Source organism: Tamandua tetradactyla, chromosome X (genome assembly GCF_023851605.1).
Source record: "Tamandua tetradactyla isolate mTamTet1 chromosome X, mTamTet1.pri, whole genome shotgun sequence".
Lineage (NCBI taxonomy): Eukaryota > Metazoa > Chordata > Mammalia > Pilosa > Myrmecophagidae > Tamandua > Tamandua tetradactyla.
The window spans coordinates 33,853,994-33,869,982 of record NC_135353.1 but is presented as its reverse complement, the minus strand read 5'-3'; the positions used below and the strand labels follow the sequence as shown (position 1 = coordinate 33,869,982).

The 15,989-nt window shown below is 51.5% G+C and overlaps 1 protein-coding gene across 1 annotated transcript; it reads left to right on the top strand.

Annotated features, from left to right (window-relative positions):
• The first annotated feature begins 153 nt into the window (after positions 1–153).
• On the top strand, positions 154–13,704 carry SASH3 (SAM and SH3 domain containing 3). The gene is made up of 8 exons (XM_077146609.1): positions 154–529; positions 7,511–7,606; positions 7,982–8,128; positions 9,344–9,485; positions 10,700–10,848; positions 10,980–11,189; positions 11,350–11,500; positions 12,027–13,704. Exons 1-8 carry the CDS (start codon positions 473–475, stop codon positions 12,215–12,217), a joined length of 1,143 nt encoding a protein of 380 aa, XP_077002724.1. The 5' UTR covers positions 154–472; the 3' UTR covers positions 12,218–13,704.
• The last annotated feature ends 2,285 nt before the right edge of the window (positions 13,705–15,989 follow it).

The following is a 15,989-nucleotide window of genomic DNA, read 5'->3' as shown; positions in this document are numbered from 1 at the left end:
AGCAGAGAGATGGTCCAACTTCTGGTTTGTGGATTTGGGTCAGGGAGATAAAGGGCTCGTGTAGGCCATCCTATATCAAGAAGATTGGCCGCCACCCGGAAGACAGAGCAGAAGGACTGATGTTGACTGACATGAGGCATCAGGGTAGGGACTTTTCTCTGACTGTTCAACCCAAGAGCCGTCTGCATCAGAACCTCTGGAGACTGAAGCTGGGACTTCCTTCCTCCCTAGGGGCCAGCAGGGACTGCGATTGCTATAAGTTCAGGTCACGTGGCAGGGCTTCCTGTATGCCACTGCCGCCACAGGGTGTCCATGGCCTGCACCCCCAAGCTGCCACCGCAGCAGTCAGAGTGGCAGCCAGGAGTTCAGTCCATGCCGTACCCCCTGGACAGGGCTGGCGACGCTGAGCAAGAGGCCTCTACATCTTGAGATCTTGGAGAGAAGGGACTGAGTTTCACCCAAGTAGAGGACCATGTTGCGCCGCAAGCCCTCCAATGCCAGTGAGAAGGAACCCACACAGAAGAAGAAGGTAAGGAGCTTCTGTGGGAACTCACGTCTTCTTTCCCCCTCCTCTGCTCTCTCAATCGTATCCTCTCCTGGACTCTTAGAAGTGGGACAAGCCAAAGGTCAGACATTGAGTCCAAAGGTGAGGTTCATTCTTCCAGGGGGCAATGGGACTGGGGCCCAAAGATTACTAGAGTGACAGCGGTACAGAAGAGCCTTTTACAATTCTAGAGTAACGGAGTTGCAAAATAGCTTCTTAAAAGTCTAGACTTACGGAATTGAATCTTACGATGATGGGCTAGAGGCCTAAAATTAGAAGCTAGAATCCTAGACTAGAATTCAAGAATTACAAAATACAGTTCTTGAGTTGAATCCTGAGACTGTGCATAATTCTCTCTCCCCAACACTGATAATTGTCTCCACTTCTGCCAGAGCCTGGGCTCTTAGGAGTAATCTCGCTTAAAGGAACCTGCTTTTAGAACCACAATGCTTCCAGGGCCCTCACCCTTTGGCCATAGCCCAGACCCTGCCCACTTGATTCAGCTGTGTTGCAGCTACCCAGGCCCACTGGAGATGGTGCCAACCCCGGCCTACTAGTCTGAGGTGATTTCCAGACTCAGGAAAAGGACTTTCAAACCAGCAGTGGGTTGCGGGGAAGCATGAGATTCTTCTTGGGTGGGGAGAACTTGTCTATGGATAATGAAAAATGAAGTAGGTGAGATGATGAGTAGGAGTGAGAGCTGAGGAGGGAAAATTTACTGGGGGGATTTTAGAGGCCGGGGGGAAAAAGTAACTGTCATGGACAGCTGTGGTATTCATCTTTCTGGGACTGAAGCTGAACTAGAAGATTCCTTGAAGGCTCTGCCAGATCTAGATTTCTTTGGTTGGATTTAAGGATTCCTAGACTTAATTCTTTGAGTCAACTCTAGGATTCTCCCAGGCAATCAGCAAGTATACCTTCCACACCCAGTGGGATTCTAGGACCACGTCAAAGCCAGCCAAGGTGCCAAGCCCCAACCCCAGGCCCGGGCTGAGGCCCTCACTATGCCTTGTCCATTTTCCCTGGAGCTCACTCCAGGTCCCCTACAGGGACCCCACTTGGCAGGGAACCACCTCCCAGGTGGAGGCTGAGACAGTGGTGAGGCTGAGCCCCCGGGCACTGGGGTGTGCATCCTACCCCATCTCAGGCCCTGGAGCCTGAGAAATGAATATAACCCATTTCCGGCTATATTTTCCCCACCCCAGCTGCGTCTCTAAGGCTGCAGTAGAGGTGAGCTGGGGTTAGATTCATGAATCTTCACACCGGCTTCGTCACCCCTGCCCAAACCCTCTGCAGTGCTAGGCCCAGCAGGCCTGCCATTGGCTGCCACTCCTGAGAGCAGGGCCACTTCCCCTTGTTCTCAGGCTGGTGGGGGTGGGAAGCAAAGACAGCTCTAGACACTGCTGGGCCCCAAACCACAGGGGAGCTAAGCCAGAGGAAAGAGTCTGAGAAAGAGCTGACACTTTGGCACTGGGACCCCATGCCACCTCAGGTGGAGGCACCCAGGGGCACGCAGAAGCCAGAAGTCCCCTTTTTCTTTCCCAACTTCAACTACCCAGATTCTGTGTTTGGCCTGGGGGTGGGGAAGAACTCTAGGGTTTCCCCCAAGCCTGTTCCAGGAGAAGTAAGGGCCCATGTAGCATTCTGAGGTCCATGGCAAACCCCACCCCACCCCACACCTGCCTAAAGCCAGGATGAACTTGCCTCCACAGTCTCTCAAAGCCCCACACCATTGAAATTCCCTAGAAAAACCAAGCCTCCATAAGGTGGATTCAGCATCTTCCTCAGGCACCTTATCAGTGGGTCCAGCTCCCTCACTGCTTGCACCGATGACCTCAGGCAAGTCCCTTCCTCTTGGAGGCTGAGGTGACATAGTAGAGGGGAAAGCATAACAGCAAGGGAGGGCCCTCCCTCCTGCCCCTGCTTCTCCTCCCATGCCTCCCAAATGGAGAATGGGTTTGGCCACGGGGCAAGAAAGCTGAGTTGGAATCCTGGTCCTGCTACTTTCTAGCTGTGGGGCCTTGGGCAGTTCATTTGCCTTCTTTGGGACTCAGTTCCCACGTCTCCAAACAGCGGCACAGTCCCTGATCTGCCCATCCCAAGAGGTTAATGGGTCGCCTGGAGCAATCACTGTGCAAAGTCCTTTTCACACATGTGGCAGGCACACATGAGGGGGTGCGTGCTGTCAGCCTGGTGGGGGGTGGGGAGCACACTGCAAAGAAGAATGAGCCATGGTCCCAGTCCTGCAATGGAGAACGATCCCATAGTGCTCACAAGTCACCACACCACTGAGGGACGGCTTGTCAGGCACCAGGTGCTGTGTGGTGCCCTTTTTCTATCTCTTAGCTCCTTTACTCCCCACAACAATTTTGTGCGGTAGGGGCCAATATGGTCATTGCCCCTCCTTTGTAACCCAAGGCTCAGAGTAGTGAGGTAACTTGTCCAAGGTCACACAGCTGGTAATCTGCAGAACAGAGATTCAAGCCCAGATGTGTCTGACTCCAGACTTTTAACCCCCTCTCTCGCCATTCTCTTGTCCCGCTACTGATCTCCAAAGTGCTCAAAGAGTCCAATGAGCATAAGAGATTCAGCAGTAGGGCAGCTTTATAGGGAAGATCCAGAGGGCAGTGGAATGAATGACCCTCCAGGCAGCAAAGGGAGGGAGCAGGCAAGCCTTCTAGGATGGCAGAGTCAGGACATGGCACCCTTCTAGATCTCGAAGGACTGGGAAGGCCGTGGGGTGAGGAGAGGGCATAACCCTTGGCTGCCCTTTGGAGATATGTTGCCTCCTTCAGTGTCTCTCACTACCTTCCCTTTGATCTGATTTCACCCAAAGGCCAGTGTTGGAATGCAGGAAGGGTAAAGGAATTTGCCCTAGGACTTGCCTTCCCTAAGGATAGTCTTACCCCACCTCACCCTGACTCTCCATCACACCCCAGACCTCCCACCAGGGGCAATGGGGAGGAAGTTAGGATCCTCTTCCAGTGCTCAGTGGTCCCTCCTGACAGGCTCTTTCTGCCCCCATCTCACCACAGTCCCACCACACTATTTCCCCCATGGTTCCCTTCCCACTGCACACCTTTAGCTGTGACGCCCTTATCCCCACCAACCTGCATGTAGTATATTCAGTAGCTCCCATTGCCTGCTGGATAAAGCCCAAGTTCCTTGGGCTGGCTGGGACCTGCTAACCTCTACTGCACCCCCTCCCATCCTACCCAGTCCATCACCACACTGGGAGCACTCCTAACTCACATTCTTGTTCAAACCTTTTCCAACTTACCAGGAGAATCCCAGTGTCCCTTCATCGCCTAGCTCAAGTACATTTCCTCCATGAAGCCCTCCTAAGCCCTTCTTCCACACTCCTGTTTGCTCTCCTTATAGCGCTATTCAAACACCACCCAAGGCCGGCACAGCACTCAGTCCACTTTTACACACTGGCGGGCTCCCCCACGAGCTCCAAGATGGCAGGAACACAGCAACTTGCACAGTGTCACACACCTGGCTCTTTCAACCACCAGTTTTGTGTGCCTACCTGGGTCACTCTATTGCTGGGAGTTGCCGTCTCCTCAGCTAGGAAATGGGGGTGTAACAGGAGGCCTGAGCAGGGTGCCAGCCACATGGGACGTGTCTAACCGTTCATTTCTGGATTCACACACACACACACACACACACACACACACACACACACACACACACACACACGGGCCTGGAGCTCAGAGCGTGCTCAGCACATGACTGTTACACTGAGAGGGTAGTTGGTGAGATACCTGGGAACAGTCAAGATTACTTAAGAAGCAGGGGAAGCAGTGGGAGGCTCTGAGGGGTGATCAGGCGGAGTCTTTCTGTAGGGGGCAGTGCCTTTAAAACTGGATTTTAAATCCTTTTGATTGTCGTATAGTGTACTACAGAGAAGCATATAAATCATAGGTGAACAACTCAAATTTCCATAAAGCGAGCACCCCCATGTAAGCAGCACCCTGATCAAGAAACACCCCAGAAGCTGCCCCCATGCCTTCCCCCTCCCCAGCACACACACACATGCCCGTCGCTACGCGTCCCCGTTCCCCAAGGGCCACCACCATCTGCCTTCTAACAGCAGAGATTATAGTTTGGACAGTTTTTGATCTTGATGTACATGGAACCACATCATACATATGCTTTTTTGGCTGTCTCCTTTCGTACAACATTGTGCTTGTGAGATTGACCCATATTGCTGGGGACGGTCCTAATCTCACTGCTGTCTGCTGTTCTCTTGTGTGATTAGACCACAAATAATCGATCCATTCTGCAGTCAATGGGCATTTATTTGGGTTGCTTCCAGTTAAATTGGATTTCGAAGGAGGGGAGAAGAGATGGTTGACAGAGAGAAGGGCACAGTGTTCCAGGTGGGGAAACACCCTGGGTAAGAACCTGGAGGCGAGTCATGTGAAAGGCTAATCGCTAGCTGACATTTGATGGGGGGATTGCTGTGTGCCAGGCAGTGTTCTAAGCTCTGTGCCTGTGTACTCGTTTCATCCTCGTGACAACCCCATGAGATAGGTGTTGTTTTACTGATGAGGAAACAAAAGCCTGGAGAGGTTAAGTAACTTGCCTAGGCTTGCACAGATAGTGAACGGCAGAACCATGATTTGACCCCTCACCACCTGACACCAAGTGAAGAAAGTGAGCTCAGAGGGGTTGAGTGATTCGCCTAATATGATATATCCCGGAGTTGAACTCGATGTCTGATGTCTGGAAATGTAGCTCCCTCCAAGAGGCCCGCCTGCTCCCCTCAGAACGTGAAAGACAGACCAACAGTGTACGATACTATCTCACCTGCACATGACCCCTCAGGAAGTCCTCACCCCACAGGGAAGACCAGGCAGAAAGCCAAAAGGAGCCCTGGATTTCAATGTGTCCTCGGACAGGGGTGCCTTCAGGGTCACTGAAAGGCACTCAGGACATTCCGGGCTGCCCCTAAGGGTAGCCACTCGTACGTTTGGTCATGCAGAGAACCTGAGTAGTCCTTTCCATCTCCCTGGGCTGAGAAACAGCCAGCTGGGCTCAAACCCCAACACCAATTTCCAAGGCCCCCTTTGAATTGTTCCCCTCCTGGTTTGTGCTAAAGCTGGGACAGATGGGCCATAAAACAGGGTCCTAGGAGCCAAAGGCCCCTCCTCCCAGACTCCAGATTGCAGATTAATGACAGGAAAGGGCCTCGGAGAAAAGCTGCAATTAGAGGGCAGCCAGGCAGTGAGTTTTCTCTTCCCCAACAAAGCCTTCTCCCGGCCCCACGCCTGCCCTCCTGCTTGCTTTCCAGGCTTGCCAGTCCCTGGGGCTTCAGGGGCGACTCTCAGCCTCCTGGTCTGCAAACTGTCTGAGGGATGGTGGAGGGAAGGCCACAACAGGCCCCATCGGCCTATAAATAGCAAGCCTGCCCAGTGCCCACCCTCTCTCTGTTCCCTCTTTTCCATGCCATAAGAGGAGGAAGTTATCCAGGCAGCTGCATCCTAGCCCTACAAGAGGAGGAAATAAATAAGGTAGAGGAGAGAAGGGGAAAGAAACGTAGAAAAAGAGGAAAAGTGGGAGGGGAAACTAAGGAAGGAGGCTGAAAGAGATGCATGAGAACCATAGCCATCACCCCTTGGTCATGATTTCCCCTTCTTACCCCCAACTCGCAGGCCCTTTTTTTCCAGCTCTCCAGTGTAGCATGTAAGAGACTATCTGACTCAGGCGGCAGGTGCCCCACCCATAAAGCCCTCATGGTGGTAATGTCTGCTTGGCCTAATCACTGACCTAGTTTCTGGTCAACCGCCTTGCTCTGACCTCTAGGAATGTGTGACCCCTGATCCTTGATTGTTGACCTGGCTTTTGTTAAGTCCCACCCAGAGCGCTGAACTGCTACACTGCAGTCCCTAAGAGCTGGAGCCAATTGTTTGTGTGTTGGTGATGGTGAGGGTGGGAAGGGGTAACAGACGATACTGCCCTGGCCCTGGGGGCTTACTGCTGGACAACTCCCACCTTGAAGTAAGAAAGAGGATGTGAAACTTTCAGCTTTGTGTTGGTTTGGAGCTTCGGTTCCTCCAGCCCTTATCTCTGGTGTCTGCCGTCTATCCCTCTCTATCTGTCTGGCCATCTGTGAACCCTGGTTCCTGTGTGTATCTTCTGGCCTTGCCTGTTTATCTTGATACAGGCTCAGTCACAACTTCTTGTGTATAAAGGCAGCCCTCCTTACCTGCTTTGTCCTGGTTTCCAGCTGATATCTCAGCATATGCATGCATATACAGTTAAGAAAGCTGGTTTCCTAAAAACAGTGTCATCCACGCCAACAATGGGTCTTGCCTACAAGTCCCAACACAGGCAAACATCAACAGTAGCCAGCTCATCACACTGGTGGCTAAGGTTAAAAGCTGAGATGAATACAGAGAAAATGGCAGCTAGCTTTCGCTATATCAGCCCCAATTATTTGTGTCCCAGATCTGTGGGCGCTTTCTGTGAGTAAGCTTCTAATGTGTTTTCCAGAAAGTATAATGTCAAATCTTGCTGGCTCCTGGGCCTTACTCTTTTTGAGGTACAGGATTATCAGGTTGGAGGCCCCAGTATGTTTACCCCTGTGAAGCAGGCCCAGAGCATGGAGGCTGGTGCTGCAGGGTTTGGGAGGGATCTATCGTTACTTACGTAGAGGTGATCCTTATATATGCATTGAGATATGTCTCCAGTATAGAAATTTATGTACACTGACTCATTTAGGCTTTCACTCCAGGGTTCTGAAGACTAAAATTCAGGAAGATCAATCTGTGGCCAGGGTTGGGGGCCCATTAGAGGTAGCTACAAAGACTTCTTGGCAACTAACCTTGTTAGCTCTTTGCCCACAGGGCACATATGGCTGTGCCTAGCCCCGGGGTATGTGTGTGGAGGGTAGAGCAGCAGATTGTACCCAGGCAGCCATTTCAGCCCCACTAATTGCAATACCTCTGCTTCTTCCAGCTTTCACTTCAGCGTTCCAGCAGTTTCAAGGATTTTGCCAAATCTAAACCCAGCTCCCCCGTGGTGAGCGAGAAAGAATTTAATCTGGATGATAATGTGAGTTTCAGAGCCTCTTTGGGGGATCTGGCTACAGTCCCTGGGTGGGAGGGTTGGGGGGAGGGGGACGGGGAAGAAGAGATTTTAGGATTGTGGGGGCAAAACCTCCCTGAACAGAGAATGGCCACCTCTCCCACCCACCAAGATTCCAGGCCCCAAGACCCTCATTATTTTCAATTACAAATTAAATAGGCCCCAGGGAGAGGACAGAGACCAGAATAGGACTAGGGGTAAGGGGTAAGGGATGGGAGCCTCTCATTCCTCAGCCCACCCCCCTCCAGACTCTACTGTGAAGAGAAGGTCTCATTTTGCCTCCAAGTCCTCGATCCAACTAGGGTAACCAGGATCCCTGGACCTCCTCCTTTGTTGTCACAGATTCCAGAAGATGACTCAGGTACCCCTACCCCAGAGGATGCAGGGAAGAGCGGCAAAAAGCTGGGTAAGAAGTGGAGGGCAGTCATTTCCCGAACCATGAACAGGAAGATGGGCAAGATGATGGTGAAGGCCCTGTCGGAGGAGATGGTGAGGCCTTAGGGAAGGGGAAGGTCTGGGCCGGGGGAAGGGCTGTCAAGGGACAGCCGCCTTGACAGTCACTGCCCCGGGGATTGGGAGGGCCTGACTTGAAGAGGCTCCCTTTATGAGAGAAAATAGAGAAGCCTGGCTTCCCTGAAAGGGTGGCACAAACGTAGCTGTGGGGCAGGCTCATCCCACGCCCCGTAAACTGCACCCCTCTTACAGGAGGCAGTGGTGTTTGGGGCTGGCTCGTGCTGCCTCGCATCAGCTCACAAGAGCTGTTGGTCGGGTTTTCAGGAATTCTGCCAGCCAGTTGTCAAACACAACCATTCTTTCTAATTACAATTAAATAGATGGTAGGAAAAACAAGGGTAATAAATGCTCAAACCTGATTACTTCCTAATTCTTGTACCACATTTTTACTATTATCTATGCCACTGGGGCTATTTGCATCTATCGTATCTGTGTGGTGTAGATGCTCTGTACTGGGGTGCTGCTGCCCATCTCTTCCTGACACCCCAGTTCAGCGACATCGCAATGAGAGATTGACGTCAGCCATGGTGAGGAGTATTTACAACACAGGAATTGGCAAACATTACAAATCAGCACTTTTATCCCCAGAGAACCTGTTGTTAATGTTACCAGCACACCAGTGCACTGTGGTCTGGCGAGGTGGTAGGAGCATGAGCTCTGGAGTCTGGCCAGAATTCACTGTGGGTTCCCGTGTCACCTCTTATTCTGGCCGGCCTTGGAAACGTTCCTCCTCATCTGTAAAATCCGGGCAATTATAGCCCTTACCTTAAAGTATCACTATGAGGATTAAATGAAAGGATGGATGTGCTGGCATATACTTAGGTGTACAGCCCAAAGTAGTTCCTCTAAAATGCCATGTTCAGCCTGACTGTGCCCTAGCAAAGGCTGTGAGTTCAAACCCTATACCATGGCCTTAAAAACGTGTACATCTGCACTTTAAGCCGACTAAGCCCATGCACACAGCATCCCAGCCGATCATCATTCCATGGGGTTGGCAGGGAAAGGGCTGTCATTCCCATTTTACAGAATAAGAAATTAGGGCTCAGAGAATGTCACACATCCTGTATGGGGCAGAGCTGGGGCTTGAGCCAGGTCTTTGGCAAGCCCAGGCCTGTTTCCTTTGCACTTGAGGCTGACCCCATGTGCACCCAGCTAAACTACTTGGGACTTCCTGCCTCCTCTCCCCTGCAGGGAGACACTTTGGAGGAGGGCTCAGCCTCCCCGACATCCCCAGACTGCAGCCTGGATAGCCCGGGCCCTGAGAAGATGGCACTGGCCTTTTCTGAGCAGGAGGAGCCTGAGCTCCGGTCACTCAGCCGTCAGGCATCCACAGGTGAGAAGGCCAGACAGAGAGGGGCCACCTGCTGTGTCTAGACAAAAGGACTGAGTTAGGGTGATGCAGGTAGGCTGTCTGAAAGGGGGTAAGAGAAATGAATCTTTACTGTTTGCCTGATGGGAACTTTTCTAGCCCTCTTCATGTTAAATCGTCACAACTCCATGGGGCCCGTACTATTATTATCCATACTGGACCAAAGTGAGAACAGAGACTCAGGAAGGTTAAATGACTTACCAATGGTGACCCAACCAGTGAGTGGCAGAGCAATGACTTGAACCTGAGTCTGTCCTCGATGAGCTTCCATTTGCTGTCTCCAGGTCCTAGAGGGGCTCAAGGGCAGAGGAAGCACCTCACTGCTATCTTGGAGCAGCCCCTCCCCCCCACCCATTTCTTTCTAAGGGGAGCAAGAGGCAGGGCTCTTTACAGCTCCCTGGCCCTGTGACATCCAGTCTGCAGTGGGTAGCGGGGATAGGGCATTATCCAGCTTGGTCTCTCAGCCCTTTGGACCCCAGACTTTGATTTGCTGGCTTAGGGCACCACTTGCTATCTTCTAGAAGTCACTGGGGCTGATAAGAGGTTCCAGCAGCCCTGCCTAGAGGAGATCACATTCCAAGCTCCCTGCTCTCTCTCTGGCTCCACTGACACCTCCCTGCTCCCCACTGAAAGCCATTTAAATTGCTCATCGTCTTACCCTTCCCTGGGAAAAGGAGCTCATCTGAGTTCCATGTGATATTATGATAAACACTGAGTCTTATTAAGTACAGAAAGTAAAATATTAATGCAGGGAGTGGCTTCCTGGGTGGAAGGAGCACTGGAGTGGGAGTCAGGAGAGCCGGAGTCTAATGGCCCCTCTTACAAGATGAGAGGCCTTGGGCAGGTCACTTTCCCTGTCTGGCCTCAGTTTCACTCAACTGTTCACTGGGGTGTTGGCCCAGACAGTCTGCAGAGGCCCTCCCAGTTTTCCAGTTCTTAGGTCTCCTGTTGTTAATGATTTTCATGCCTGAGGCCCTAGAGGTGAAGCTGTGCTCCTGCAGCATGGCCTAGGGATGGGTCAGAATCCTTTTCATGTAGTGAGACTTGCCAGAGCTCAGCTTTCTTCCTAGCATGTGTTCTTGGGATTTCTAGCCAGACCCCTTGGAAGGCTCCTGCTGGGTGCTGCCCCAGCTACCCTGGGACACAGGTAACCCTCCTCCCTGCCCCATCTCCTCTAGGCAGTGAGCTCTGCAGCCCCAGCCCAGGCTCTGGCAGCTTCGGGGAGGAACCACCTGCCCCCCAGTACACAGGGCCCTTCTGTGGCAGGGCACGAGTCCACACTGACTTCACACCCAGCCCCTATGACCATGATTCGCTGAAACTGCAGGTAAGGTTGGCATTTGGGCCCCTCCTAAGCCTCGCAGGCTGGACCCGCAAAGGAGGCTAGGCCAAGCGTGGGTGGTGGCCAAGAGACCACCCCTCCTCTCTCCTCTGTCCTCCTCTCCTCTCCCTCCACAGAAAGGAGATGTGATCCAGATCATTGAAAAGCCGCCCGTGGGCACATGGCTAGGCCTGCTCAATGGCAGGCTGGGCTCTTTCAAATTCATCTACGTGGATGTGCTGCCCGAGGAAGCTGTGGGGCCTGCCCGCCCAAGCCGCCGACAGAGCAAGGGCAAAAGGCCCAAGCCGAAGACTCTGCATGAGCTGTTGGAGCGCATTGGCCTGGAGGTTTGAGCTCAGGATGTCCCTCTCCCCAGGGTCTTACAAGTCTCTTGGACCAGCACTAGATCAAGGGAGGCACTGTTGCCACAGGAATCAGGGCCAGGGACATCAGCAGTCAGGGGTCGTTGGCAGGGCAGCGTGTAAGCAGCCTACCCTCTGCCCACAGGAGCACACGTCCACCCTGCTGCTCAATGGTTACCAGACACTGGAAGACTTCAAAGAGCTGCGGGAAACACACCTCAATGAGCTGAACATCGTGGACCCACAGCACCGGGCCAAGCTTCTCACAGCTGCTGAGCTGCTGCTGGACTACGACAGTGAGTGGGCTTAGTAGCGGGTGGTGGGTATATCTGCCTGCCTGCTGATATTACAAGATGGGGAGACCTGGCTTGGCTCGGCCCTACTGCACTCTGGCCTGGGGGTCTCCTGCAGTGGGAAGACACTTTCCACAAACCTGGAGGAAAGTTTGTGGTGGGAGGGGTTTGGGGATTATTGGGTCCAACCCTGTTTTGGATCAGAGGGGAGACTTAAGACCAGAGAAGGTACCGCATTTTACTCAAGACTGCAAAGTTAGGTAATTATTGAGCCAAGATTTTAGCCTAGATTTCCTGACTCCTAGCTTGGTGCTCATAAAGTTTGAGATCCTGGGCCACAGAGTTGGCTGGATGTGGGGAGAAAAGGGAAGAGGATGGATGGTGAGTATGAAGAAGGAGAGACAGTCTATGGTGGACTTCCCAGCGTTCCTGGCCCCATGCAGGGGCTCCTCAGAGCATCCAACAACCCCCACCCCAAGCTAAGGACCAAGAACCTCATGTTCTGTCTCCTCTTTCTTGTCCCTGGCAGCTGGCAGTGAGGAGGCAGAAGAGGGCGCTGAGAGCAGCCAGGATCCAGTGGTACACACAGTGTCAGAACCTAAGGTGGACATCCCGCGTGACTCAGGCTGCTTCGAGGGCTCGGAGAGTGGGCGTGATGAGGCGGAGCTGGCGAGTGCCGAGGAGCAGCTGCAGGGCCTTTCCCTAGCTGGGGCACCTTGAGACAGAGGTGGCAGTGCCAACAGAGGATGGGCCTGAGCTGCAAGTGCCGCAGGGATGGTCCTGGCCTCCCACAGGGCCTAGGCCCAAAGAAATGGCATCGAGCCAGGTCCTGCTTCCCAAGAGGCGCTAAGGTCACATAGGCCCAGCTGGGTCCAACAGGATCACCTGGAGCCACCTTGAGAGCACATCCCACCTGCCTGGACCCCTCTCCCCACCAGCTACTGACAGCACAGCCCATCCAGGCACTGCCCAATCCCCGGCAAGCAGGGCACCAAGGGCCATCCAGCCCATGTCCCTCACCGTGAAAGTCCCCACACCCTCCGGGCCCCCACACCAACCTCCCCTGTCACACCACACCTGAAAAAGGGACTAAGTCAGTGTTTCAGGTCAGTCTCAAAACCTAGGGAAGTGAGCTGTTTAAAAGGACCCTAATTTAGCATGGGTAAATCAGATTTCCCTAAATAAGGTTTGAAGAAAGTCACATGTACTTTTTTCACTTTCTTTCTCCTTTACTTTCTTTGAAATTTTGCCACTAAATCACTGTGTGGCCTGAGCCAAATGCTGTCCTGTCTCTGGGCTTAGGATTGATGAGCTTTTCCAGCTCTAACATTCTGTAATGTTAAAGATCTGCTCCCCTGTTCCCTGCGGCTCCAAACACCAGTGGGGTTTATTGAGGGGCTGGAGGAGCCTCTGGAGGCCAAATGAAACGGTTCTCCTGCTCAGTCATTCCCTACCTGCCCATATAATTGAGACCAAGCTGCAACTTCCCGGAGCTTAAAACAATGCTCATACCTCATACATACCTCCCCTCGCCTTCCACTCCTGGCTCCCTTAAATAAGACTCCTCCAAGGCTGATGGCAGACAGTCAGACCTGGCTTCCAAGGCAGAGCTGCCCCTCTGCTCCTCAGGACAACTTGGAAGCCAGATGCAGGTCTGAGCCCAGACTTGGCTACTTGGGTAGGTCCTTACAAGCAAAGGAATCACTAAGCTTGACATTGAGGAGCCCACTACTCCAATTTGCTTTACTAAAGGTTTTTGGTATACCCTGAGCTCCAAAAGAGGAAGAAGAGTATCTGCTGATGGGGGCCTCCCTTGACCCCAACACCCATACCTGTGTCCTAAATCTCCAGAGTAGCCTTTCTCTGGTGCCCAACCTGCCTGAGGACAAACAGTGCCCACTACATCTAGGACTGCCTGCTTGGTGGACATGCTTCTCAACGTGTTAACAGGAACTTTTGTCAAAGCACGCTTTGGGGGAGGGACTGGGTGTAAATATGAGGGGATGGAGGGGGATAGGTTAGTAATAATAAAGTACAGAGGTAGAACTAAATTATGGTCTTCAGTTATTTTTCTTATGGAGAGAGGGTTGGAGGAAGGACAAACTGGTCTCTCTCAAATCCGGCCCTCAGCAGAATGTTCCTCCATTGTCCTTTCAGGGCCCTCTCTGCCTTCCCTAAAGGTACTCACTGTCCTTGAGCCTGCTAACCTAAATAAAGCTCCAGTTTGAAGCCCTAGATGGCTCTGCCCTCCCTTCTAACCTCTTTCCTGAGAACAGGGCTCAGGTTCCCATGGCCTGAAGGCCTCACTGGGTTCTGAGAGTGGGGGTGAGTGGGTAGCTATTTCTCCCCCTGCAATTCTTCGTTTTCTCGGAAGCCATGAAGACGTTCACCTCAGTGAGGAAGGGCCTGCAGCGGTGGTGGTGGCAAGGGCTGTCCAAGGTCTGAGAAGGGGAATATTGCATTCAGCAGGTCCTTTCCTCTGAGGCTACCTCTTTCTAGTTCCCACCCTGTGCTCACTAAAACAGCACCATCTCCAGGGAGGTGGAATGGCAACAGAGACTCCTGGTTTCCTTCCTTTTTCTATCATCATTATCTGTACTAGGGAGGGCAAATTGCAGGGAGAGTTGTCACCAGAGTGAAGATAAGGCCACTTTGCATCCAGGTCTTATTACTCAGCTGCACTCATCTCACTGCCATTATTGACTGGGCATCAGGAAAATGAAAGCATTAACTTCACCAAATAAATAAGAAAGAGCCCAAACAGCTTCAACTCCCAAATGGAACTAATTGCTGTCATTTACATGACAGTGAGCATTGACCTATATGCCTGGGACTAAGCGTTTTACATATATTATCTCATATAATCCTCACAGTATCCCACTGAGGTAAGCACTGTCATTATCCCAATTTACAGAGGAGGAAACTGAGGCTCAGAGAGGTTGAAGAAAATGACCAAAGGCCAACAGCTAAGAGGTCACAGAGTCAGGATTCTGCCTGACTTCAGAGTCCTGCTCTTAATCTCTATATTACATTGCTCCTCAAAAGGCCTCGTCCAACAAGCTCTCAAAGGTGCCCAGCCCTCTGGAAAATAATCTGACTCTGTAATGGGCAGACCCTTTGACCCAGCTTGTTCCCCTTCTAGGACTTGATCTAAAAACATAGTCACACAAGTGCACAAAGATAATAGGTGCACACAGAGACTCATGACAGCTTTGTCCCATAATAGTAAAAACTTGGAAAACAACATAAACAAAGTACTTGGATACATTATGATTCATTCATATACTACCATATAGCCATTAAAAATGATGTTAGAGAAAAAATATTTAATGACGGGGAAATTTTTCATGATTTTTTATTCTTTGGTTTTAAATCTTAAAATCATACAAATATTCTTGCTATAAATGGATTTCATACTATACCAAGGAAGAAAGCAAGTACTAGAACATTATTTATAGGGTGACTCCATTTTATTTAAGGAAAAAAAACCCCACATACATAGATTAAGGACCGGTGGGATGTAACCAAATGGTTAACAGTGGTGATCCTGTGAGGGAGTAGTATTGGGGGACGTGTGGGAGGGAAACATTTTTGTTTTATTTGAATTTTTAAGGCATCTATTATTTCCTATGTATTAAAAAGGAATAATGCTTAAATTTTTTAAAAGATTAAACTAAATAAACAAATAGGGACCAAGCCTCTGACCTCCAATTTAGAGTAGCAGCAAAACCATTACCTCCTTGCTATCGTTTGGCACAAACTTGGAAAGACGGGGTGGGGGTGGGGTGCATGATACTATCCGAAGTGCTTAAAATCCACATACACTAGGGGACATTAGCAGAGGATATTCCTATACCTTTGAAACCCCCTAGTAATACCTATTTATTAGCTCTAAGCTGAGGAAAGGAAACTATCAGAGAATGAGGAATAACTAAGAAAACAATGTTCTAAAATCCTGAGAGTGTATCTCAGAGCTCTTCAGCTCCAGTTTGGTGTACTGGGTGAGTAGAGACTCAAACTAGGTAGTTGTGCAAGTGCTCCAGTGAGCACGGCGTTTACCTTGGAGAGGAGGGGCATGTGAGGAGAGGCAACAAGGACTACAGGCAAGGGCCTGAAGGCTGAGAAAGGCAACGCCCCCACAGGGCTTCAGCCCAGGGCCCACAGCCCCTCCCCCAGGCAGGACTGCCAGAAGCTCTTGTTTGGGCCCAACAACTTCTAGAAGATGCCAAGTGGCACCCTGAGCCAGCAAACCAAGGCCTGGGGCCCAAGAGGCTGCGTTCTTACAGCTGGAAAACCTCCCATCATCCCTGAACTGGATGTCAGAGGGCCAGGAAGCTGGACTTTCTAGGTCCCCCCACCCCCACACAGGGCCTAGGACAGCAAGTGGTAGCTCCTCTAGGCCAGATCTGAGTCCAAATTTTGACGCTCCCACTTGAGAGCTGAATTACCTTGGACAGGTCACTTAAGCTCCCTGAACCTCAGTTTCCTCATT

What these genes read in the sequence shown, in the direction of transcription:
- SASH3 (XM_077146609.1), top strand. Translation starts at nt 473, where the DNA reads ATGTTGCGCCGCAAGCCCTCCAATGCCAGTGAGAAGGAACCCACACAG. An exon ending in AATTTAATCTGGATGATAAT is followed by an intron (nt 7,607 to 7,981) that starts GTGAGTTTCAGA and finishes TTGTTGTCACAG; the next exon opens with ATTCCAGAAGATGACTCAGG. An exon ending in AGGCCCTGTCGGAGGAGATG is followed by an intron (nt 8,129 to 9,343) that starts GTGAGGCCTTAG and finishes TCTCCCCTGCAG; the next exon opens with GGAGACACTTTGGAGGAGGG.